This window comes from Anopheles arabiensis, chromosome 2, assembly GCF_016920715.1.
Source record: "Anopheles arabiensis isolate DONGOLA chromosome 2, AaraD3, whole genome shotgun sequence".
Classification (NCBI taxonomy): Eukaryota; Metazoa; Arthropoda; class Insecta; order Diptera; family Culicidae; genus Anopheles; species Anopheles arabiensis.
This window is the reverse complement of record NC_053517.1, coordinates 19,843,135-19,866,126: the sequence shown is the minus strand read 5'-3', so window position 1 is coordinate 19,866,126 and position 22,992 is coordinate 19,843,135. Positions and strand designations below refer to the sequence as shown.

General features: G+C 52.4%; 6 protein-coding genes across 9 annotated transcripts; 3 read left to right on the top strand and 3 right to left on the bottom strand.

Moving 5' to 3' along the window:
* The first annotated feature begins 98 nt into the window (after positions 1-98).
* LOC120893886 (mucin-12) lies at positions 99-7,775 on the top strand. The gene is made up of 8 exons (XM_040296071.1): positions 99-391; positions 475-816; positions 885-3,858; positions 3,938-4,141; positions 4,208-4,544; positions 4,625-4,839; positions 4,919-5,049; positions 5,122-7,775. The coding sequence occupies exons 1-8, from the start codon at positions 374-376 to the stop codon at positions 7,594-7,596; spliced, it is 6,696 nt and encodes a 2,231-aa protein (XP_040152005.1). The 5' UTR covers positions 99-373; the 3' UTR covers positions 7,597-7,775.
* LOC120893892 (dolichol kinase) lies at positions 7,765-9,775 on the bottom strand. Of its 2 annotated transcripts, XM_040296077.1 has the most exons (6): positions 9,662-9,775; positions 9,501-9,524; positions 8,920-9,418; positions 8,474-8,863; positions 8,137-8,413; positions 7,765-8,067 (listed from the first exon to the last, which is right to left on the bottom strand). In XM_040296077.1, exons 2-6 carry the CDS (start codon positions 9,521-9,523, stop codon positions 7,844-7,846), a joined length of 1,413 nt encoding a protein of 470 aa, XP_040152011.1. In that variant the 5' UTR covers position 9,524; positions 9,662-9,775; the 3' UTR covers positions 7,765-7,843. The 2 variants fall into 2 exon arrangements, with proteins under 2 accessions (XP_040152011.1, XP_040152012.1); XM_040296078.1 differs by lacking the exon at positions 9,662-9,775 and having other exon boundaries at positions 7,874-8,063; positions 9,501-9,651.
* Positions 9,776-9,910: 135 nt separating this feature from the next.
* LOC120893889 (ribosomal RNA processing protein 1 homolog) lies at positions 9,911-12,942 on the top strand. Of its 2 annotated transcripts, XM_040296075.1 has the most exons (4): positions 9,911-10,003; positions 10,090-10,478; positions 10,551-10,777; positions 10,859-12,942. In XM_040296075.1, exons 2-4 carry the CDS (start codon positions 10,271-10,273, stop codon positions 12,683-12,685), a joined length of 2,262 nt encoding a protein of 753 aa, XP_040152009.1. In that variant the 5' UTR covers positions 9,911-10,003; positions 10,090-10,270; the 3' UTR covers positions 12,686-12,942. The 2 variants fall into 2 exon arrangements, with proteins under 2 accessions (XP_040152009.1, XP_040152008.1); XM_040296074.1 differs by lacking the exon at positions 9,911-10,003 and having other exon boundaries at positions 10,010-10,478.
* Positions 12,943-13,136: 194 nt separating this feature from the next.
* On the bottom strand, positions 13,137-16,069 carry LOC120893893 (gamma-aminobutyric acid receptor-associated protein). The gene is made up of 2 exons (XM_040296080.1): positions 15,832-16,069; positions 13,137-14,053 (listed from the first exon to the last, which is right to left on the bottom strand). The coding sequence occupies exons 1-2, from the start codon at positions 15,919-15,921 to the stop codon at positions 13,751-13,753; spliced, it is 393 nt and encodes a 130-aa protein (XP_040152014.1). The 5' UTR covers positions 15,922-16,069; the 3' UTR covers positions 13,137-13,750.
* LOC120893887 (probable ATP-dependent RNA helicase kurz) lies at positions 15,923-22,872 on the bottom strand. 2 transcript variants are annotated; one of them, XR_005738159.1, is made up of 5 exons: positions 22,724-22,872; positions 19,329-22,657; positions 19,042-19,244; positions 18,826-18,975; positions 15,923-16,198 (listed from the first exon to the last, which is right to left on the bottom strand). XR_005738159.1 is itself a non-coding variant. In XM_040296072.1 (4 exons), exons 1-4 carry the CDS (start codon positions 22,796-22,798, stop codon positions 18,896-18,898), a joined length of 3,687 nt encoding a protein of 1,228 aa, XP_040152006.1. In that variant the 5' UTR covers positions 22,799-22,872; the 3' UTR covers positions 18,791-18,895. The 2 variants fall into 2 exon arrangements, 1 of the variants encoding a protein (XP_040152006.1); XM_040296072.1 differs by lacking the exon at positions 15,923-16,198 and having other exon boundaries at positions 18,791-18,975.
* On the top strand, positions 16,332-18,681 carry LOC120893891 (5'-AMP-activated protein kinase catalytic subunit alpha-2-like). Its single transcript, XM_040296076.1, has 2 exons — positions 16,332-17,223; positions 17,294-18,681. Exons 1-2 carry the CDS (start codon positions 16,747-16,749, stop codon positions 18,512-18,514), a joined length of 1,698 nt encoding a protein of 565 aa, XP_040152010.1. The 5' UTR covers positions 16,332-16,746; the 3' UTR covers positions 18,515-18,681.
* Positions 22,873-22,992: the final 120 nt, after the last annotated feature.

The following is a 22,992-nucleotide window of genomic DNA, read 5'->3' as shown; positions in this document are numbered from 1 at the left end:
CTATCTTCATATTTAGACGATAACTTAAACGGATCTGTTTTTTCTCTCTCTCTTTTTGTATTCATACTTTAAGCATTCTTAATAACAATTGTTTTCCTATCGCTTGTTGATGCAATCAGGAATGCACACACACGCACATACACACACACACCCTTTAGAATGCTGCAGTTGCATCGATTGACTTTTCTGACGTCTCACATAATGGTTGAAGCTTATAAACAAAAGTGTGGTAGAAGATTTGCATCTCGTATCGCTACAAAAATGGGCAGTATTTCTTAAAACAAGTTATTTTCAGTCGCCACGCTGCGTGGCAATCGTCTAGTTTAAGCTCCAAAGTGTAAACAAACGACAGTGTAGATAAAGCTAGCGCGAGATGGCATCCGAAGACAAGGTAAGTTGATGTGCATCGTCCGAAGTGTAGCAGCAGTGGCTGTGATCCGTTTCTACCTCTGTGTTTCCCCCATCCCTCAATAGCCATACATGCATAGCGAGCTTCAACGTCACTGGGAAATGTATCCAAACCGATTATCTTCCGGAGTCGATGGCCCATTACCCGCCGCCAGTGTACCGTCCGATTCGCGCTCAGCAGCAACGACTCCAAACGGTTCCGGCATGGCATCAGCACCCGCTTCCCAAACGACCGGACCGAACCCAGCCGCAACAGCAAGAACCTATGAGCAGGTGTACCACGATATGCTGGAACAGAATTTCCGCAATCGGATTGTGCAGATGGATCCATCACGTTCCGTATCGCCAAAGACCGTACCATCCACAACCGCCTCAGAACCGACTCCATCATCGTCCTCCAGCAAAAAGGTGAGCGAATCATAGACGATAAAGGTTTGGCTCGCCCAGCTTGATAAAACATTTGGTGTATTTTTTAGGACGAATATATAACGACGGTTTACAATATTACGCCACGCGAGCTGCCGGCCACGCCATCGCCTCATATGACACCGTGCGGAGCGATACTACTCAACGGCATTGGGCTCTCGGATGGAACGAAACGCTCGAATGTGGTACCTGTCATAATACCAGCTAGCAAACCGGCCCTGGAAACCGCAACGCAGCAGCAAACTCAGCAATCGAGCGCTTACAAAAAAAATACGGACACTGTCATGCTCGCGCAGCATCAGCGTCCCAATATGATGCTTGACATAATTAAGCCGAAGGTAAAGCCACCTGCTCCGCCGCACGTGTACGGTGCACCCGATGTCGGCCCTACGACGCTACAGCAACAGCACCCACCACCGAAACAGTACAGTCCCAGACTGGGACGCACCGGCCATCGGATTCTGTCCGCCAATGAGAAGGTTACTGTAGAGTACATTAACGAACCGCCGCCCGCTCACAGCTTTCCTATGGAGGCACCGAGCGCAATGTTTACGCAAACGACAAGCACCGCCCCAAGCGTTACCTCCAATTCGGTACCCAAAGGACAGAGCCAGATTGAGGCGCTCAACTTGGACACGAAGCATGACAGCGGTAGCGGTGGCAATTTGGTTAAGGTGGTTTCTGTTCTCGCTTTTCCCGCCAACACATCCATCAGCAGTCCGGAGTTAAATCGGACAATTGCCCACGATAGTCCGAGCACCGAGGAAAGCCTTCGAGCAGCTACGTGCAGCATCACGTCAGCTGCGTCCAGTATGAAGCAAAGCTTAAAGGAAAGTCCTGTTGCAGCTGCAACCATCAGCAGCACGCGGGCACCGCTAAAGCAGTCAGCAACGAAGGAACGTTCACTGGCAACCACGAATCAAAGCTTAAAAGAATGTCTTGCTGGGACTGCATACCCGGGCTCGCGGAACCTACTCAAACAGCCTACTTCCTCTATAAATCCGGCCACTAAGGAAAAACTTCTTGCCAGCCTTAGTGGCATTAAAAAAGAATCACAAAAACAATCACCTGGCCTTACGAAAGCGAACGCGAAGGAAAGTGGTCTTGCTACGGCATCTACCAGCAGCACACTGGATTCCCCCACACAAGCAGGCAGCATTGCGAAGCCAGCTTTAAAAGAATGTCTTTTTGGAGCATCATTATCCAGCGCACAGGAATCGATTAATCAACCCGCAGTCGTAACGCATCCGAAGACGAAGGCGAGTCCTCTTGAAGCATCAACCAGCACGCAGGGATCGATTAATCAGCCCGCAGTGGTTATGCATCCGAAGATGAAGGAAAGTCTTCGTAGAGCATCATTATCCTGCGCACCGGAGCCGCTTGAACAATCCGCTGTCGGTATGAATTCGAAGACGAAAGAAATTCTTCCTGGAGGAGCTACATCAACCAGCGCATTAGAACTGCTTCAACAACCCGCTGTGGCTATGGATACGAAGACAAAAGAAAGTCCTCTTGGAGCATCATTATCCAGCGCACCGGAACCGCCTAAACTATCCACTGTCGATATGAATCCGAAGACGAAGGCGAGTCCTCTTGAAGCATCAACAAGCACGCAGGCATCGATTATTCAGCTCGCAGTCTTAATGCATCCGAAGATGAAGGAAAGTCTTCTTGGAGCATCACTACCCAGCACGCAGGAATCGATTAATCAGCCCGCAGTCGTAATGCTTCCGAAGACAAAGCAAAGTCCTCTAGGAGCTACATCAACCAGCGCATTGGAACTGCTAAAACAACCTGCTGTGGGTATGGATCGAAAGACTAAAGAAAGCCCTCTTGGAGCATCATTATCCAGCGCGCAGGAATCGATTACTCAGCCCGCAGTCTTAATGCATCCGAAGATGAAGGAAAGTCTTCTTGGAGCATCACTACCCAGCGCACAGGAATCGATTAATCAGCCCGCAGTCGTAATGCTTCCGAAGACAAAGCAAAGTCCTCTAGGAGCTACATCAACCAGCGCATTGGAACTGCTAAAACAACCTGCTGTGGGTATGGATCGAAAGACTAAAGAAAGCCCTCTTGGAGCATCATTATCCAGCGCGCAGGAATCGATTATTCAGCCCGCAGTCGTAATGCACCCGAAGATGAAGGAAAGTCTTCTTGGAGCATCACTACCCAGCGCACAGGAATCGATTAATCAGCCCGCAGTCGTAATGCTTCCGAAGACAAAGGAAATTCCTCTAGGGGCTACATCAGCCAGCGCATTGGAACTGCTAAAACAACCTGCTGTGGGTATGATTTCGAAGACGAAGGCGAGTCCTCTTGAAGCATCAACCAGCACGCAAGCAGTCGTTATGCATCCGAAGAGGAAGGAAAGTCCTCTAGGTGCTAGATCGTCCAGTGCACCGGAACCACTTAAACAAACTGCCGTCGGTATGAATCCCAAGACGAAGGAAATTCTTCCTGGAGGAGCTGCTTTAACCAGCGCACCGGAACACCTTAAACCATTCGCTGTCGGTATGAATCCCAAGACGAAGGAAATTCTTCCTGGAGGAGCTACATTAACCAGCGCAACGGGACTGCTTATGCAATCCGCTGTCTGTATGAATCCCAAGACGAAGGAAATTCTCCCTGGAGGTGCTACATTAACCAGTGCAACGGGACCGCTTATACAGCCCACTATCGCTATGAATCCGAAAACGAAGGAAAGTCTTCTTGCAACGACATCCACCACCAGCAGCCCGCGTGAATCGTTAAACCAACCCAACGCCATTGTTATAAAACCGAAAAAAAAGGAATGTCTTCTTGCCAGCGTAGCCACCACTACAAAGGAACAGTTGAAACCGGCAGGCTTTTTAAATCCAACCACCAAGGAAAGACTTCAGGCGACCCTTACCACCACCGCGCAGGTATCGCTAAACCAGCTAGCAACCGTTACGCATCCGGGCACGGCAGCAAACGACACCAAGAAGATAGTACAAAAAGTATCGGCAGTGCCATCGGCTTTCAATGCCAATCCAGCGATATGTGAGTAAACGCACTGGAAACAATTGAACATTATTTTATTGTGCCTAATCAACAATCTGTCCCTTTTTATTTCGTATAGGGGAGCAACTGCAAAAGTACAATTTGCAGCATCTGCTAGCACAAGTAATGCTGCAAACAAACAAGGCCGCGGCGGGCGTTCAAACGCAAACGAATCAACCGCCGGAACGCATTCAGCCGAGCTCAGCGCATACGGTAGTACCTTCGGCAGCCAACAGCACACCGTTAGCAATGGCCACCCTAAGCTATCACCCGGCAAAGACAAGTGCGTATTTTCACCCACATTCAGCGGTAAAGCGAATGTTAATTTACAATAATGTTTCCCCCCTAGTCACCCCAGCACAATCGCCGGCAACGTATGACCATCTGCAGCGGCCCTTCATTGCTTTGTCGCCCTCCACCATGACGAAGCTGGAGTACGAGCAGCTGCTGTACCAAAAAATCCAAGCCATGAAGCGGAAAAACCCACCGAAGGATACCGATCCGAACAAGCGGCGCCGATCGAACCCGCGACCGAAGCGCCCGACGGAAGCGTTCCTGCAGAACGGTCCCTGCTACAAGGTGGCCTCCCGGTTGCCCCGCTGCCGGGAGTGTGGCCGGTCTGCTGCGGTACGGTCGCGGAATGCATCCATCATCTTTTGTCGGTTTATAGCGTTCCGCAAGCTCAAGTACGTATGGGCACGGCAAATGGAAGGGAGCTTTGAATTCTAATGCGAGCCGGGCTTTTCCATTATCTACATCTCTTCAGGTACAATGATTCAGGACAGCTGGAGGTGTACGGGTTTGCCGACCCGATTTGGGACGCGAAGGAGGCGGACACCAGTCTGTGGAGCTCCAATTTGCAGAAAGTGCCAGCGGATCTGTCGGTGGAGAAGTCCAAATTTCTGCTCGGCCAGGTGGGCTACAAGTTTTGCGAACTGTTCCACCAGGAGAAGGAAGCGTACTATGAGCACATGGCTGAAGGTAGGCAGCTTCGGTTCGGTTGGTACTCATGAGTTGGCCCGTTTCTTATGTTCCGTTTTTGCCACAAATTCCGCTTCAGATAAAACCATAGCCTGGAAGCAGGCGGTGCAGGGTGTGCGGGAGATGTGTGACGTTTGCCAGACGACGCTGTTCAATCACCATTGGGTCTGTTCAACGTGCGGGTTTGTCGTGTGCATCGACTGCTACAAGGTACCTAATAGAGAGCCATTCACATTGCTCTCCTTCAACCATTAACCACCCCATTCTTCTTCCTCGCTTTAGTGTCGCAAAAATGGTATTATAACGGCGGACTCGTCAGCCAAGGACAAGGACGCGAACGGCTGGTTGCTGTGCAGTGCCACGAAGGAACCGCACGACCAGACCCGGCTGATGCTGACGCAAATCATCCCGAGCAAATGTCTGTACACGCTGGTCCGCCAGATGCACGGTATCTGTGCGCTGCTGGAAATCCCGCTCAACTGTGACTGTCCGCTAACGAGGGAACCGCCGCTGAGAAAGATAATGGATCAGCTGAAATTCATTTACCCGCTCATGCCGGATGAAGCTGGCGGGGCGCTTGAATTTACCGGTGGAGAGGTGTCCGTTACGATAAAGCACATCGAGCAGATGACGACGGGTGGTAGCTATGGGAAAGTGGTGGACGGTTTGAAAAACGAAGAAAGCGATCCGTACGAATGTCGGATCGTGTTTATGCAGCAATATCGGGAGTGTCGGGAGCAGCAAAACGCGTGGCCATCATCGTGCAGCGGGCAGGAAGAGGCCAATGAGGCTGCCAAGGAAAAGCAAAGCTACAGCTTTGATGGTTTCGAGCGGGAGATTCATGCCGCCGGTGACCATTTCGATGAGCGGCTGTACAAGGCTACGGCCGTTTCGAAGGCACCGGTTAAGGCGGAACACGAACAGGATGGTGACAAAATGTTGACGGACAGCCCGGACGATGAGGGCGTTGTTCTGGGCACTAACAGTAATGAAAGTTTCGTTATGGAAAGCGAGACCGAACATCAGGGTGGTGGTGGTGGTGTGCCCAATGTGAAGCAAGAGCCAAACGGATTGGTACACAATCGGACGTCCAACGGGAGTCAGGAGGGCTCAGGCAATGTGCCACTGAAGACGGAATGTGCTGTGCCCGCAGCTAATGGGAACGGGACGGCGAATGACAATGGCACCAAGGAGGTGCCCCAAACGCTTCCGGTACCTTACAGCGAGGAGGATCGGTTTAAGCCGTCCCCTACGGTGGACGAAAAAACAGTCACCATGATCATCAAGCAGGTGGTGAAAACGGACAAGAGCATTTTCCCGCTCCTGCAGCCGCACATGGTGAGCACGCGGCACCAGCTGAACGATTTCGTCGAGTGCGTCAGCATACAGCGCGAGCGGGCGAAGCAGTTTGTGGCCGAGTTTCTCGACGAGTTTATCTTCCTGAAAGGGCAAAACGGTAGCGACGATCTGGTGAACGACCGCGGAACCGTGGACTACAATCGCAGCATGAAGGAGGGATCTGCCCGGTACCGCAACAAGAGCGAGCGTAGAATGAACCTCGTGCAGTCGAAAACGCTCTACCCGGACGTGGCCCACGACTGGCTCTGCAATGGGCGGCTGCTGCGGTTGCTCGACCCGCTCGACGTGCACAACTATCGCGTATTCCACGAGCAGTGGGAACGGGGCCAGCCCGTGATGGTGTCGGCCGTCTCGAGCAAGATGAACATGGACCTGTGGCTGCCGGGCTCGTTCGGGCGCGACTTTGGCGACCAGGTGAACGATCTGATCAACTGCCTCAACGGCAAGATAGTGCGCGGCCATCCGATGCGCGTGTTTTGGGAGGGCTTCGAGGAGCTGAGCGAGCGGCTGCTGGACGAGCGCGAGCGGCCGATGATGCTGAAGCTGAAGGATTGGCCGCCCGGGGACGATTTTGCCGAAATGATGCCGACCCGGTTCTACGATCTCATGAAGTCGCTCCCGCTGGCCGAGTACACGCGGCGCGAGGGTCGCCTGAATTTGGCCAGCCGGCTGAGCAGCTTCTTCGTGCGGCCCGATCTCGGGCCAAAGATGTACAGTGCGTACGGGTCGGCGCTGCATCCGACCAAGGGCACCACCAACCTGCACCTGGACATTTCCGACGCGGTCAACGTGATGGTGTACGTGGGCGTACCGCGGGACGTACCGAGCGCCCGGTACAACGAGAAGATCGTCGAGCTGATCGACTCGGAGGATTGCGACTATCTGACGCGCCAGCGGGTACGGGAGCGGAAGGAGCTGCCCGGAGCACTGTGGCACATCTATCACGCGCAGGACGCGGACAAGATACGCGCCCTGCTCAACCGGATCGAGCTGGAGCGGGGCGGCACGATCAAGCCCAACCACGACCCGATCCACGACCAGAAGTGGTACCTCGATCGCAACCTGCGCAAGCGGCTGCAGCAGGAGTACCACGTGGAGGGGTACGCGATCGTGCAGTGCGCCGGCGATGCCATATTCATACCGGCCGGTGCGCCCCACCAGGTGCGCAACCTGCACAACTGCATCAAGGTGGCGGAGGATTTCGTGTCGCCGGAGAACGTCTCCCACTGTCTGAAGCTGACGAACGAGTTCCGGCACCTGAGCGGGACGCACTCGAACCACGAGGATAAGCTGCAGATCAAGAACATCATCTACCACACGGTGAAGGATGCGGTCTCGAGCATAACGAACCCGCTGATCCGGATGGCTCGCGGGGAGGACGAACGATGGGCGAAATGAGTGGCGTAAAGTTAGGCGGATGTACACAAAGGACTAATCACGAATGTTCCAGGGCTTAGGCATTGTGCGATACTACACTACACTCTCAGCAATTACACGGAGCAAGCGGTAGAGTAGAGGTTTAGAGTATATCAATTGGGAAGAGATTAAAACTTTTAGACGATCATGCAATCCATGAACCCTCCCTTGTGTTTGTGTGTGTCTTATTGAAGGAAAATAATTTAATCAAGGCACCAGCGATCGATCGTCAGCAGGAGCTAACAAGTATCAGGTAGGTGATGAGCGGCAGCACCAAATTGTCGATCTGGTCCGTCCGCGACTCGACGAGAGCGTTCACTAGCACGGCAATGCCGGCGTACGCGGCCCGGCTAACCGTCAGCTGTATCACGCCCACGTGGTACAGTGCCCCGATGGCCAGCGCTTGCAGCAGTACCGAGGCAACCGTTCCTTCAACGGATTTGTTCGTTCTAGCTGGGAAAGCAATAACCATGCATTATTGGCAGTGTCATGCTGAGAGATACCCATCATCATCGTCCTTACCATGCCACTTGTGCCGGCCGAAGTGGTACCCCGCCACACTGGCTGCCGTATCACCGATCCCGATCGATAGCACACCCGCCGAAAGGGTGAGCATTTGCAGTCCGCCCGAGTTGGTCAAGTCGCATGGTGCTGGATGGAGCCAGAGTGGCAACGAGCATCCCACCAGCAGGTAGATCGGTGTAAGGGCAATCGCACCGGCATCCTTTTCGTCGATGAACAGCTGCACCGCCGTGTTCAGCACGCTTGCCACCGGTGCTAACTGTATTAGGCGAGCCATCTGCAGCCGAACGGGTGATGAGAAAATCGTTAAGCAATCTAGTGTGATGCTATACCTTACCTCTAGCACGATCAGTACGGCCATCATTAGACCACTGGCAAGGTAGAGCAATCGGCACTGATACCAAAGCCCCGGTCCGTACACCAGAACGATGAGCAGATGGAACACTTTCCGCGTGGCCGTTGTCGTTCGGCGGCCGTAGTTGAACTGCCACATGACGAAAGACACCGTCAGCAGCAACAGTGCCAGATACATCCCAGTCGTGATCATCGTTTGTCCATCGGCTACGAGAAACAGTACCAACCGGGTAATGGCCGGCAGTTTGCCGATCGGACATAAAGCCACCAGAACCGTCGTTACTGCCAGCGCGAACAAAAAGGGAATGGTTTTGCGCAGCCATGTGCAGTAGTATGTTGCGCACGCGAGAAGGAAAATTCCCACCAAACCGATCTGAAAAGAAAAATTAAGAGTTAACACCGGTTTTACCACGAACCATCACTGCTCACCTGCAGGATACAGTAGATCATTTGCATTTCCGTGTACACGGCATCGGGTCGCAAAAGCGTTGCCAGCGGCAACTGCAGCAAAGCGCAGTAGGCAAACGCAACGAAACCTTGCACCACGACGCAAGCCTCCCCATAGCTGAAGCTCTTTGGTATCGTTCGAAGGACGGTGTGGTAAAGCTTATCGTACAGCACGATTGGCAGCAGTGCGCTCACACCCCCGAATGCAACATTTTCCTTCAGGCACACTAAAAACAGCCCCCAGCTGAGGGGGACAACAGCGGCCAGCGTGAGCAGAACCGCTTGCCGACGGTTCCATCGGGATTGCACGGTTCCGCGGATGACTAGTGACTGGAGCAGCAGTCCAAAGGTCACGATTACCGTGCGCTTGTAATCTCGTGGCAGGTGTTGGTCGTAGGCGCGCTGATAAGGTCGCCAAACGGTGGCCGCGTAGCAAGCTGGCACCAGCACGCAAAGCCACCATCCATCGCTGGCCCCGGGACTGTTTGATAGTTCGCAAAGGATGGGACGGAATAAAAGGTAGAGTTTGTTGGGTTTTTGATCACACAATCCTATACGCTTACCGTGTTTTGTATGACTTATTCATCCTCTTCTTCTCTTCTTCTATTTGGCGAGAGGGGATGTATCCTCCTATGTTGTACAAACGTTTGTTTTAAACAACATATTCAGAGGCTTACTCTCTCTTTTAGACTTCGACTGTCTAGAGTCATATGTCTTATTCATCCTCCGCTAAATAACCGAACAGGAAGCATATTTCAAAACAGAAACCTAAACAAACCCATCTGACAGTTCTCCCCAATTAACAATTCGTGTGAAGGTCTCCGAAGCGAGTATCGAACTTTGAACAGGAAATATAATATGTTAAAAGAATTCAACATAAAATATCGATAAGTTAATTTAAAAGTATGTATAAAATCGTAAATTTGTTCAAATTTAAGCGTGATTCAAACAACACAAAATATGATCTTTTTACGTCACATTTCGCGCACCGGGATTCGCAATGTCAGTTCAAGAAACGTCATCTGCTTATCATTTGCCTAGACCGTGCGCGATCCCACTGTGAAAGGTAGGCATGAAAATATCCTGCACCTAGCAAGGAACATAAATTTCCAACAAAAAGAACAGTAAGTGATCGAAAACCTTCTCCAAAAGCGTCCCTCCGCATTCAGCAGACCGTGTTGCACCGGGATCAAGTGTTTGCAACGATCCTTCCCCCCCGGGCTAGGGTTGTAGTCGTTCTGCACGCCGCCAAGAGGGGACCCTGCAGCGAACGCACGTGTTCACGCGTCAACAACGTCGCTAGCGCTGGTGCTTGGTGGTGCCAGGCCAAAGCATGGTAGTCAAAGAGGACACCGCAGACGCGGAAGGAACGTCGGCAATACCGATGATGGAGGACGACGGGAAGCCCGCCAGTAAACGGGCAATCATTGCGCAGGAGATCAAGTTCGCACGGACCCTTGCCGGTAATGATGCTACGATGCGGCGCAGGGTGCTGAAGAATCTAAAGACCTGGCTAACCACACGCAGCCAGAGCACGTTCGGTAAGTATCCTGTTAGCGATCTCGGAAGAGTCATGAGAAATTTAATCTAATAATGCTCCATTTCCGGTTCAGTTTTTAGCGATTTGGACTTTATGCGGCTCTGGAAGGGGCTGTTCTATTGTATGTGGATGTCGGACAAACCGCTGGTGCAGGAGGAGCTGGCCGAGTCGCTCGGTTCGCTGGTGCGGTGCTTTGACCATGACGTTCCGGTAGCGATGCAGTTCTTCAAGGCGTTCCTCGTCACCATGGGCAACGAGTGGTTCGGTATTGACCGTTGGCGGTTAGACAAGTTCATGATGGTAAGCATACGGAGCGGAACGGGTGCGCGATTCCTTCCCGAAGGGTGTTCACTAATCAACGCATCGCTTCTCGATTTGCAGCTGGTACGACGGGTAACGCGGCAGGCCATGTTTGCGCTGCACGAAGCCGGCTGGCAGAAGGAGCACGTGGAGCGCTTCAAGCAAACGATCGACGAAACCATACTGAACCGCGACGTCGTCTCGTACGGGCTGATGAACCATTTCAACGATCTGTTCCTAAACGAGCTGGCCAAGGTGACGAACGGGGACATCCCGAAGGAGGCGGTAACGCAGATACTGGAGGTGTTCGTACAGGCGCTGCTCAAAACGGACGACGGCTCGGTGAGCGCTTCGATCAAGAAGAACATCTTCCACGCCCTGATGCAGCAGTCCGAGCTTGGGCAGGAGTTTCAGGAGAAGTTTGAAATGTGGAAAAGTCACAACTTTGTCACGGGCAACATTGAAAATGTAGATTTTGTGGTGGAAAATGAGGAGGAGGAGGGTGAAGAAGATGCGGATGATGAAGAAGCAGCAGAGGAAGGTGAAGAGGAAACTCAGCAGGTAGAGGAAGGGGAGGAGGAGCAAACCGAAGCTGACGATGCGGAGCGAGACGAGGATGGAGCGGAGGAAGAAAGGGTGCTAGATCCCCGTGCCGGCCGCGTGAGCGTGGACGTTCCCCAGATTGAGTTCGATCCGCAGGAAATCATCGAACTGTTCGAAACGTATCGCTACAAATCGTTCGTGAAGACGAAGGGCAAGAAGCGGGCGCTGCAGCTGGTGAAGCAGTTCAAAAAGTTCGCCGACGGTGTGTTCCCGATCGGCGTGAAGCGCATTCCGAGCATCAACCCGAAGGACTACCACGTGGACCTTGACGAGCAGGTGATGGAGCTGGAAAAGTATCGCTCAGACCTGGTCGGTGAGAAGCGGAAAAGCTTAAAGGAGCTGCGGAAGGAGCGCCGACACGCGAAAAAGCTGCTGCGCGAAAAACAGGAGGCAAAGGCGAAGGCGAAGGCGAAAGCCACTGCTGCTGCTGATGGTGATGATGATGATGATGAGGAAGGTGAGCATGCTTCCGGTGAAAATGGTGAAGCGGCAGATGAGCAAGACGGTGCACAGGAAGAACAGTCCGAAAACGTTGCAACCCCGGCAACGGAGAAGACTAAAAAGAAGCGACGAGTTAGGCCGACGAAAATGAACCCAGCGATGGCACGGAAACAGGCCAAGCTGGAGCTGCTGGAGCGGAAAAGGGAAGAAAAGATGAAACTGTTGAAGGAGCGGCTGAAGAAGAAAAAGAATAAAGCTCCGTCCGATGCAGAAACGGACGCCGTCCCACAGCTCGTGCCAATCGCGCAACCGGAGGTACCGGCGGAAGTTGCCAGCAGTAAAGCGAAGAAGCTTAAGCCAGCACCTGTACCAACGGCGATCGAGGCGACAGCCGAGAGCGAAGCAACAACACCCACAGCGAGCGGCAAAAAGAAGCAACAGGGCAAGGTAAAACCGACCGCACCAAAACCCGACAGCAAACCGTTCGAAACGAAGGACGAATGGTCGGAACCGCTGAAGGAGGGCGAGGAGGAGTATTTCATACCCGCGCGCAAAATGACACCGATTACCGCCAGGCTGGAAAAGCCACCGAAGGCAGCGGCAAAGGTAAACCTTGGCAAGCGGGTTGCGTCCGGAGGCGCGACAGACGATGGAGAGGAACCGGTTACGCCGGCCAGAAAGCGGGTTAAGATTGCGCTGAACAAAAACGTCGCCCAGGATCTGGTGGAGCACATCAAGCAGGTGAAAAGTTCGCCCCAGCTACCGTTCGACTCGGCCAAAAAGCCTTCCAAGAGCCTGCTCAAGCCGAACCTCATTCCCAGCCCGATCAATCCGTTCTACAAGAAAAAGTTTGGTCTGAAGTAAAATGCTTCATACTTACACACACCAGCCTCTCTCTCTCTCCCTCCCCTGCATCCTGAGGGTATCGCTTTTGTCGGGGGTGTCCTAAGGCGCAGCAGAGTGGAGGAGAGTGTACCGACATGCTTCACTTGCTCATACTACCACAATTTGTAGAGGGTAACGATGTGAGTTTCTTTTTTAAATGCAATTAAGTGCGCTCTGTAATGATGTTCTAGTTGTGTAAAACTGTGCCCTAATAAAGTCCCGTGCTGTAAATGTAATGTTTATGTCAGTTTTATTCCATGAGCTTTCCAATGCAGCTCCAACATTGATCAAATTATTTTGGTTTTGGGTGGTGTTTTTGTTTTCCGAAGATATGTATTTGTATAACCTCTCAATCATTTTCCAAGATGGGTCAGCAAGAAAATAGAGCTTAGCTTTTTATAGTTTTTTAAGAGTTTTTTTTTTTGTTTTATTTTTTCCATTAATCCTACTTATACAGTTTTTTTTGCATATTTTTGCATTAAATAAAATACGTAATCGAATACGGCCTAGCATTCTTTTGTTTTGTTGTAGTATGTAACTATACCCCAGTACAAATGAACCACAGAAACAAAGGGAAACGGGCGGAGGGACAAAACGAACGGTCCATGCACGTATTGCTATAAGGGTGGAAAGTACAAAGGAAATCGTGTTCAAGTGCAGAGCGCTCCCTGTGTAATCAACAAATCAACATCTGTTTGGGGAACGAAAATCAACGAACAGCAAGTGAGTGTCAGTCTCGTGCGAATGCGGGGCTGTGCGCGGTGCCAAACTTCAATACCATCGCCGCCACCACCACCATCCGCCAGATCTTGAACATCGATGGGAAAAGGGGGGGGGGAGAAAAGCAGGAGGATCGATGTGTTATAGGCTTATACGAGAGAATGGCTTTTCACACATTTTTTTGTCCTTTTCTTCAGTATCATCACAAGTATTTTTGTTGTTGCGTGCAGTGGCTGTGTGCAGCGTGAGTGTGTTTGCATGTCCTCACACCCACACAAACACGGCACACAAGCTTTATGGTTATAATTATGCTTCGCTGGTAGCTTAGTTGCTGCTGTCAGCGGTGCTGCTGCTGCTGCTGCTGCCGCTACCGTAAACATTCTCATCCGAGTAGGCAATGTAGAGGAAGTAGTCCTCCTCGTGATGCTCGTGGTACAGCGAGCCCATGGTGGCCGACGTCGGCGGAATGACGTTGTTCACGAAGAAAAACAGCGCATCTTCCGGGCGGAGATGGATGCGTTTGCGAATCAGGAAGTAGAACTGGCCGACGGTCAGGTCGGACGGGACTAGGTACTTCTTCTTGTCCAGGTCATCGATGCGAGCTTTCGGTGCCTTCTCGACGATCACCTGGTCGGGATGATAAAAACGCAATAGAAAAGAAGTTGTAGTTGTTGCAAAGGGACGACCACCACCATTAGAACAACGCAAGCTCTTTGTTTATGGCAACAAAATATCCCTACCCTAATTATCATTAAACCTAATCGGTATTCGTTTTCTTTATCGTTTGAGCCATCGCAACCACACGGAGGCAGGCGGCGGGGATGCTTATCAATCATGCAAAGAGAGACAGAGACAGGCGCCGCCGCCTGCTAATTTTGACCTCATTTCTTAGCACTATGACGTTATGCGCCGTCGCTTTTGTTTACTTTTCTACACGCAAAACATCAGCCCCTACTTTACAGATTCAGCCGTTTTGGTAATTCCGCAGGAAATAAATTGAATTAAAAATCACACATACACACAACTGCAAATCGATTGCAAAAATGCATTGCTTCCTGTCTGCCCCCCCTCAACAATGTTGGGTGCAGTGTAGTGGTCAGGTGAATTTTCACAAGCCAAACACAGCTGATCAAAACGCAAAGTAGTAGGGGGGGGGGGAGGAGAGGGCAGTCTCGGTGGAGTATGTTATTTTCTCTTCACTTTGTTATTGCCACAGCTTGGGCTGCGGGCCGTTCAGTGTGTTGGTGCGATGGGCTGATGATGATGATACGCTGTTCAATGGCATGGCCATGCGCACAAAGCGAGAAAAACTGCTTTTACGCACACACACAACCAAACACCACGTACGGCCCATTCCATCGCTTCCTGTAGTGGTGGTGGTGGTGGGGGACAATAAATCTGCGTCTGTGTGTTGAGAGGTGTTGTTTTTCTTGTTCGATTGTTTTTGAATCGAACTCTGCCACTCTGTTCCGCCATTGGTGGAACGGGCGATGATGAGGCGATGATTCATCTGCGTACCTGCCGTCCTGCGTTCCTTGGTACGATAAGAACCAAGTTGGATGCACACAGCTTTCCCTTCGTACCTAGCGACCCTCGTCGTCCGTTTTACCCCATTCCGTACGCGAAACAGGTACGAGACGACGCGCGGCCAGCGCAAAGCAAATTGCTACGGTCAAAACACCCAGCCTCTATCCACCTTCCTACCCTGCACCCCCTTCCCCTTCACAACCGTTGCGTGTATGTGTGTGTGTGTGCGCGCGAGTGTGTAGGAGAGTAGCAAAACGCTTACTGCGAAGTAGATACGTACACGATCTGATCGTGTCATGGTTGACTTGTGGCAGCGAACGAAAAAAGAAACAAAGGAACCTTTGCTGCTCCTGAGCGCAAAACCGTTTCCATGACGCAATAACCTTGGAATATGAAGCAAAAAGCAAGCGATTCCGTTGTTGGTGGGTCAGAATTTTCTAATTCTGATCGTAGAGGCTGTTTCCGCTGGAACCTCGTTGCTGGATGTTCTCGGAACTTCCGCCCGTCGTCCTTCCAGTGGATGAAAAATACCCTTCCCGCAGGTGCACATAGTGTGTCCTTGCCAGCGCCTATTGCACCATACCAAATCTGACTCATAGTAGAAATTAAAACGGCATTTACGACCGTATGTCGTTTAGCCCAAGTTGCCATATTTCCATTTAAAATCTGTGGGTACTTGGGGGGTGATTAGGGTTTTAGGGCTGGCAGAGCGCTCAACGCCATTTGGCGATATACAAACAAACAACCTCCATTCCCACTGCTACACACAGCAACGGGCCAGACCCAGAAGGGAGAAGAAAATATAACTCATTCCACCCCCCTCGCAAAACATTCACACACATACACACTCTCATATACCCACACACGGCAATACTTACAGGCACACGGTCTGGATATTTGCGTCGAATTTTGTCGCCCTCGGCCTTTCGCTTCTCGAACGGGTGCTCTTCCTTGTACTGGAACTTCATCTTTGCTATTAAAATGCGTAGAATGGTGTGTCGATAAAGAAAGATTCACTACTGCTGCTGCTGATGTTGGGGGGGGGAAGGTGGTTTATCTTTTCGATACGGAATAAAGCGTACGCACTTGTTCACTGCACAATTGCTCTCCAAACAATGATGGCCGTCGCTTCGCAATCACAAACTCGAGAGAAGGCAGGCCTGCGCACTGCGTTCGCCCACCGTCATCGCTATCGGTCATTTCGGTTTGACAGTTTCGGCGCAGGATTTTTGTTGGGGCGAAAATCTGCAGCGATTTTCAAAAAGTTTTTTGAATAATTATTAGGGTATTTCGCGAAGAACATTAAATATAAATGCAAATCTAGTGAATAACTGTGCACAAAAGCAGCATAAAAGTATGAATAAAGTGTGACTGCATTCTGCGATATAGCACAATAGTAGCACAACCACTGTGATGCTGTGAGCATTGAAAGAACGTCATCTGCTGGGAGGAATATTTGTTTTGGTTGTACAATTTATTAGTTCACAAATTCTTGCCCCAGCCTCAAACACCATTCCCAATATGTAGCTCTAACCGTGTTTAGCAGTGCCCGTGTACAATGTAATTGCAGTGCTGAGGTGTTACCAAGTATTCACCCAAGAACAAGAACCTACGAGGTCGCGTTGTACTTGAACGTGACGCAGGAAGGCATATAAAAAAAGGTAGAGAAAAATTGAAGGACACTTTTTGTGCGTGAGGAGGAGACAGCAGATTTGCCCCCTACGGCAGTGCCCTCGATACGACGTAGAAAGCGCGTTTAGTTTTAATAGTAAATAAACCCAAACATAAGTGGGATGGCCGATAAAGGTTCGCAGCCAGGCGGGACGCCCCAGCCGCTGGTGAAGATAGGCCACTACATACTGGGCGCTACCCTTGGCACGGGCTCGTTCGGAAAGGTCAAGATTGGCGAGCACCAGGTGACGAAGCACAAGGTGGCGGTGAAGATACTGAACCGGCAGAAGATCAAAAGCCTGGACGTGGTGGGCAAGATTCGGCGCGAGATCCAGAACCTGAAGCTGTTCCGCCATCCGCACATCATCAAGCTGTACCAGGTGATTTCGACGCCGACCGACATTTTCATGATCATGGAGTACGTGAGCGGGGGCGAGCTGTTCGACTACATCGTCAAGAACGGCAAGCTGCAGGAATCGGAGGCGCGCCGCTTCTTCCAGCAGATCATTTCCGGCGTCGACTACTGCCACCGGCACATGATTGTGCATCGCGATTTGAAGCCGGAAAACTTGCTGCTCGATCACAATCGTCACGTGAAGGTAGGCGGGCGTTAATCGGGGCTTCAAAGTGCGATCTCGAAGATTCACCATTTCTCCCCCTTTCTCACAGATTGCAGATTTCGGACTATCGAACATGATGCTGGATGGCGAGTTTTTGCGCACCTCGTGCGGCTCGCCAAACTACGCCGCACCGGAGGTAATCTCCGGCAAGCTGTACGCCGGACCGGAGGTGGACATTTGGTCGTGCGGCGTCATACTGTACGCGCTGCTCTGCGGCACGCTGCCGTTCGATGACGAGCACGTGCCGACGCTGTTCCGCAAGATCAAGTCGGGCGTGTTTCCCATTCCGGAGTATCTGAACAAGCAGGTGGTGAGCCTGCTGTGCCAGATGCTGCAGGTCGATCCGCTGAAGCGCGCGACGGTGGAGGAGATCAAGAAGCACGAATGGTTCCAGAAGGATCTGCCGGCGTACCTGTTCCCGTCGCCGGTCGAGCAGGACAGCAGCGTGGTGGACACGAACGCGATCCGCGAGGTGTGCGAAAAGTTCAGCGTGAAGGAGCACGAGGTACACAATGCGCTGCTGAGCGGCGACCCGCACGATCAGCTCGCGATCGCGTACCATCTGATCATTGACAACAAGCGCATCGCGGACGAGGCGGCCAAGGCGGAGCTGAAGGAGTTTTACGTGGCCGGCAGCCCGCCACCGCCCGGTGCGGACAGCAAGTTCGGCACGCCGCTCGGCCCGGGCTCGATCGCCCCGACCCAGGCCGGCACGCCGAGCGAACCGTTCAAATCGCCCTCGATACACCCGGAACGTATTGCACCGCTGCGGGAGCGGCCGGTCACGGCGGCCCAGAACATGCCGGTGCCCACGCTCAGCACCATGTCGCCGTCGGCCGTGATGCCGATCGACAAGCATCGCGGCACGCCGGTCAAGCGGGCCAAGTGGCACCTGGGGATACGGTCGCAGTCGAAACCGAACGACATCATGCTGGAGGTGTACCGGGCGATGAAGGCGCTCGACTTTGAGTGGAAAATCATCAACCCGTACCATGTGCGCGTGCGCAAGTACAATGCGCGCAACGACAAGCACGTGAAGATGTCGCTCCAGCTGTACCAGGTCGATCCGAAGAACTATCTGCTGGACTTTAAGTCGCTGACGAACGACGAGGTGGAGCAGGGCGACGATGTGATCATGGAGAGCCTGACGCCACCGCCCCCGGTCGGGTTCGGGGGGATGGGCATTCCCTCCAACCATCAGCCGAGCGGCCACCACACGATGGAGTTTTTCGAGATGTGCGGTGCGCTGATTGCGCAGCTGGCCCGCTAAATCATCGGATAGGTGTGGTGGGGTTTGCCGACACATTTTTGTTAGCACTAATTTTTAACGCGCTGTAGATGAAAAGCCAAAAAAACAAACTGTAACAATTGTTTGCTGTAGGGACAAACCGAACAAGGATTATAATATATAGCGGACGATCCACGCCTTAACGCACGTGCTCGTGGTTGTTATTTGTTGGACATTAGTACACCTTTCGAGGGGGATAACAACTGTTACTGCTTTCGTATTCGCCTAACAAAATAAAGACCTTACGAAGGGAGCTTGTCTCGTTTGCTTTCGCAAAGCAATTTAATACATACACGGGCTTACACGCATCATTCCCGAAGGTTGGGAATGCGGGGGGACACGCTTTGTTTCCAGCACGAACGTTTACTCCACCGGGGGCCACAGTTTAGCAACATCCTCGTGGCAGGAAACTGGCAGAAAGTCAGCATATTCACGGCAGAAAACTGGGGGAAAAAAGAGACAACACTGTAACATGCGTTTGGGGTCGTTGGGCTGTCGCGTAAACCTACACTTTGGATCCGCTTGCCACAGCTCGTGGAATCGCTGCGCATTGAACAGCTCGTTCGCCAGCATCACCTTCAACGCCGCATCGATACGGGGGACGGCCGTGGAGTACAGCTTCAGCACCGAGTCCGGGGACGAAAGTAACGATTTCCGGAACGGTTTCAGCTGCTTAAAAACTATCCCTTGCAGGATAAACTTTAAAAAGTATCTGTGAACAAGATTAGGCGGGTAGAAACGAATACCCATTAGTAAGGAAGAAATACGTAAAGACTGCTCTCTGTTGCAAACTCACTTGCATCGAAGCATGTTTTTGGGCATCTCCACCACGGACGCCGGCAACTCCCAGCTCGTCTTGCCGAACGTCGCCCTCACGTGACATTCGATCGTATCGGTGGCCGCATTGTACGCCGGTGGGATCGGTTCCTCCAGCACGTCGATCGCGTTGCACACGTTCGGCACAAACTTGGGCAACCAGTCCGGCTCGATGGCGGTGATGCCGCGGACGAACATTTTCATCTTATCGCTTCCCTCCTCCCCGACGACGCCCGGTACAATCGCTTCGTACGCCTCCTGGTAGCATACCCACTCGGGCTGCTCCCGCCGCAGCACGGAACTCGCGTGCAGAAACACGGGCTCATCAATCATGGGCAGATTGTACGCATGCTTCAGCTTGCGCGCATCCGTCTTCAGCTTAATGTCACTCTCGGGCAGTTTGCGCGCGATCTGATCCGCATTGCCGATCAGCAGCAGCTGCCGAAGAAGCCGGATTTGTGTTGCGGTCGGTGGTGCCATATCCGGATCGACGGCCAGGTTCATGCCGAGCAGGTTGGCGTTCACCTCGTTCGTTAGCTGGATGCGCAGCTTTCGAATTTCGCGGATCGCTTTCAACCGGATCCCATTTTCGGTGCAAAACTCTTCCAGCACACCCTTGCTGTGGGCGTGCTCGGCCGCACCGACCGCTTTCAGCAGTATCATGAGATCACCGAGCAGCAACGATTCGCCCGTCCCGGCCCAAATCTTCCGCTTCTGGCGCCAGCGCTTACCGCTTTCCGTGTTGTTGGACTCCTCGGACAGCGAAACCTCCTCCAGCACTTCCTGCACGGACAGGGCCGCCACGAGACAGATCACGTACGGGAGCAGCGCATGCTGATGGCTGAGCGCTAGCATCTTCCCGAATCGTGGCGCCACTGGAAAGGCGGCCATCGTACGCCCCAGCTCGGTGACGCGCGTAAGCGTTTGATTCTTCTGCACCTTCTGGCCACCGTCCCGGACAATCACTTGCTCCAGTGCGCCGAGCTGCAGCAGCCGCTGCTCGGCCGACATCAGCTGCACCGGATCGGGCGGTGAGGGAAAGGGGAAATTCAGCACCTTATCAATGCCCATACACTTCATCTGCAGCATCAACCCGTCGACGGGTTTCTGCTGCACCTCGGGCGGTGCAAACTCTACAAACTCGTCGTTAAACACGGCACTGGAGTAGAGCCGATAGCAGTGCCCGGGTGCGACACGTCCCGCCCGCCCAGCACGCTGGTTTGCCGACGCTTTGCTCGTGTACGTCACCACGAACGCGGTCACGCCCGTCGTTTTGTCGTACAGCTTCGTCTTCTGCCGGCCCGTGTCGACCACATACTTGATGTCCGGGATGGTGAGCGACGTTTCGGCCACGTTCGTGGCGACCACGCACAGCCGAGCGCCTTCCGGCGGGGGTTGGAAGATCAGCTGCTGCTTGTCCGGCGATAGCATCGAGTACAGCGGCAACACCCACAGCGGTTGACTTTTACGCAGTTCGGACACGCTGGCGGAAAGGTTGGCCGCGTTCAGCTCGTCGTCGTCCGAGTCCGAGTCCAGCTCACTGGCCGTGTCGTTCTCTTCCGCCCGGTCACCCTCGGTATCGTCGACGTGCGGTAGATCGTACGCATCCAGGTTGATTTGCGGCAGTACGGGGAGCTGATCACGTTTCTGCCTTCTGCTCGATTTCGCTTTGGGCGGTTTGTGGGCCGGCTTGCCCCGGTACACATTATCAAATTCGTCCTCTTCGTCTTTCACCACCTCCTCCTTCTTCTCATCCACTTTCTTACTGGTCCTTACGCCCTCCTTGTCCCCGCGCAATGGGAACATCTTGCGCAGTTTGCGCACCATCGTGTTTACCTCCTTCTGACCGGTCAAAAACACCAGTATACCACCGTCCGGCAGTTTGGTGTGAATTTTCACCGTCTTCAGAAAAGCTTCGCGCAAATAATCGTCCGGCGTAGTTTTGTTAAAGTGCACCGTCACGGGAAACTGGCGCGAATCGATATTAATGACGGGCGGTGTGTCCAGGAACAGTTTCTTGTTTTCCGTAAAATCCTGCACGCGCAACGTGGCCGACATGATGATTACGCGCAGCGGATTGTTGCCACGCTTTTCGCGCAACCGAACGATGCGCGACAGCAACCCCATGAGGATGTCGGTGTAGACGCTCCGCTCGTGCGCCTCGTCCAGTATGATGCAGGAGTACTTGTTGAGCAGAAAGTCCACCTCGATCTCTTTCAGCAGCACACCGTCCGTCATGAACTTGATCTTTGTCCTGTCCGTCACGTTGCCTTCGTATCGGATCAGGTACGAGACGACGTCGGTCGTCAGGTTCATCTCGTGGGCGACACGCTTCGACATGGAGACGGCTGCCACACGCCGCGGTTCGGTAACACCGATCAGCCCCCGTTCGCCATAACCAGCTTCGTAGAGGAATTGCGGGATTTGGGTCGTTTTCCCGCTTCCCGTTTCACCGGCTAGGATGGTTATTTTGTTTTCACTTATCGTTTCCATAATTATCTGCTCTTCGCCCAGAATCGGAAGCTTCAAACGGGCTGCTTGGATTGCGGGATCGCGCTCCACGTGAATGTAGGTGGCTGGTTTTCGATCCACCACAGTGGGCTTCTCTTTCTCGCCATTGGGCTGCTTCACATCCTCGGGAGGTGCATTTTCTACCTTTTTACTACCTTCCTCTGTAATCGACTCTTGTTCCGATTGATTTTTGTCTACCTCTTCGTTTTCATCCTCTTGAGCGGATTCCTGTTCGCTCTCCTCTTCCTCCTGCTCGTTTCCCTCTTCTCCTTCCTCTTCCACTTCTTCCTCCGATTCATCTTCACTCGAGGACGGATCGTTCAACCCGACCACATTGGGATCATATTCACCTTCCACCTCTTCCACCGATGCTGGATCTGCCTGGCGCAGTAAGGCCAACCGCTTCCGGCGACTACCGACCAAACTTTTGATCTTGGCCACGCCCGATTCCTTCGCATTGTTGACCGGTTTCTCCACGTAGGTAACGCCATACTTTTGCTCCTTGAAATGTTGCTTCAACCCTTTCGTCTGCACCTCGCTCAACTTCCGAAAGCCACTCAAGTCGTCCTTCGACGCCTGCACGGCCACTAGTGAGGCAATGAGCGAGGAGCGATTTTCCTTTTTCTTCTTCTGATCGACAATCTTTTCCAGCCGTTTGCGTTGCTTTTTCGACAAGATTTTTGTCACCACCGTACGGTCTTTCTTGATTTTGGTCTCGCGCTTCTTTGACGGCAGTACCAGCACGTTTGAGTTGTCCTGCCCTCCGTACTCGTCGCCGGGTGCGAAGTCTAGTTTGATCTGCAAGAAAATTATAATCGTACACCAGCACACTTTACGGTGGCACTGTAGCGACAAGTACATTACCTTCTTCGTTTCCGAATCATCGATGATGGTTTCCACCTTTTGGCGACCCTTTTCGTTGAACCTTCGTTTACCCATGCTGAAAATGAAAATGCACACAGCCCGGCAAACTAGCCCGTTGTTGTGCCGAGAGGACGTTGTTTACATTTTACGAACCAACACGTGCTGATGACAGTTGCATTGTTTTGACAGCTGCCCTTTATGCTGCACAGTGGGAAGTCAGCAGGAATTTGCTGCTTTTTTAGACTAACTTTGAATTTGAAAAAATAAAT

Coding starts and splice junctions, on each gene's coding strand:
- LOC120893886 (XM_040296071.1), top strand. Junction 4,142..4,207: donor CTATCACCCGGCAAAGACAA/GTGCGTATTTTC, acceptor TTTCCCCCCTAG/TCACCCCAGCACAATCGCCG. Junction 4,840..4,918: donor CTATGAGCACATGGCTGAAG/GTAGGCAGCTTC, acceptor ATTCCGCTTCAG/ATAAAACCATAGCCTGGAAG.
- LOC120893892 (XM_040296077.1), bottom strand. CDS start 9,523: ATGAATAAGTCATACAAAACACG. Junction 9,419..9,500: donor AATAAGTCATACAAAACACG/GTAAGCGTATAG, acceptor ACTATCAAACAG/TCCCGGGGCCAGCGATGGAT. Junction 8,068..8,136: donor CGGCCGGCACAAGTGGCATG/GTAAGGACGATG, acceptor TTGCTTTCCCAG/CTAGAACGAACAAATCCGTT.
- LOC120893889 (XM_040296075.1), top strand. CDS start 10,271: ATGGTAGTCAAAGAGGACACCGCAGACGCGGAAGGAACGTCGGCAATA. Junction 10,479..10,550: donor ACGCAGCCAGAGCACGTTCG/GTAAGTATCCTG, acceptor TTTCCGGTTCAG/TTTTTAGCGATTTGGACTTT. Junction 10,778..10,858: donor GGTTAGACAAGTTCATGATG/GTAAGCATACGG, acceptor CTCGATTTGCAG/CTGGTACGACGGGTAACGCG.
- LOC120893893 (XM_040296080.1), bottom strand. CDS start 15,921: ATGAAGTTCCAGTACAAGGAAGAGCACCCGTTCGAGAAGCGAAAGGCC. Junction 14,054..15,831: donor AATATCCAGACCGTGTGCCT/GTAAGTATTGCC, acceptor CATCCCGACCAG/GTGATCGTCGAGAAGGCACC.
- LOC120893891 (XM_040296076.1), top strand. CDS start 16,747: ATGGCCGATAAAGGTTCGCAGCCAGGCGGGACGCCCCAGCCGCTGGTG. Junction 17,224..17,293: donor ATCACAATCGTCACGTGAAG/GTAGGCGGGCGT, acceptor CCTTTCTCACAG/ATTGCAGATTTCGGACTATC.
- LOC120893887 (XM_040296072.1), bottom strand. CDS start 22,798: ATGGGTAAACGAAGGTTCAACGAAAAGGGTCGCCAAAAGGTGGAAACC. Junction 19,245..19,328: donor AAAAACATGCTTCGATGCAA/GTGAGTTTGCAA, acceptor TCTTGTTCACAG/ATACTTTTTAAAGTTTATCC. Junction 18,976..19,041: donor GTGGCAAGCGGATCCAAAGT/GTAGGTTTACGC, acceptor TTTTTCCCCCAG/TTTTCTGCCGTGAATATGCT.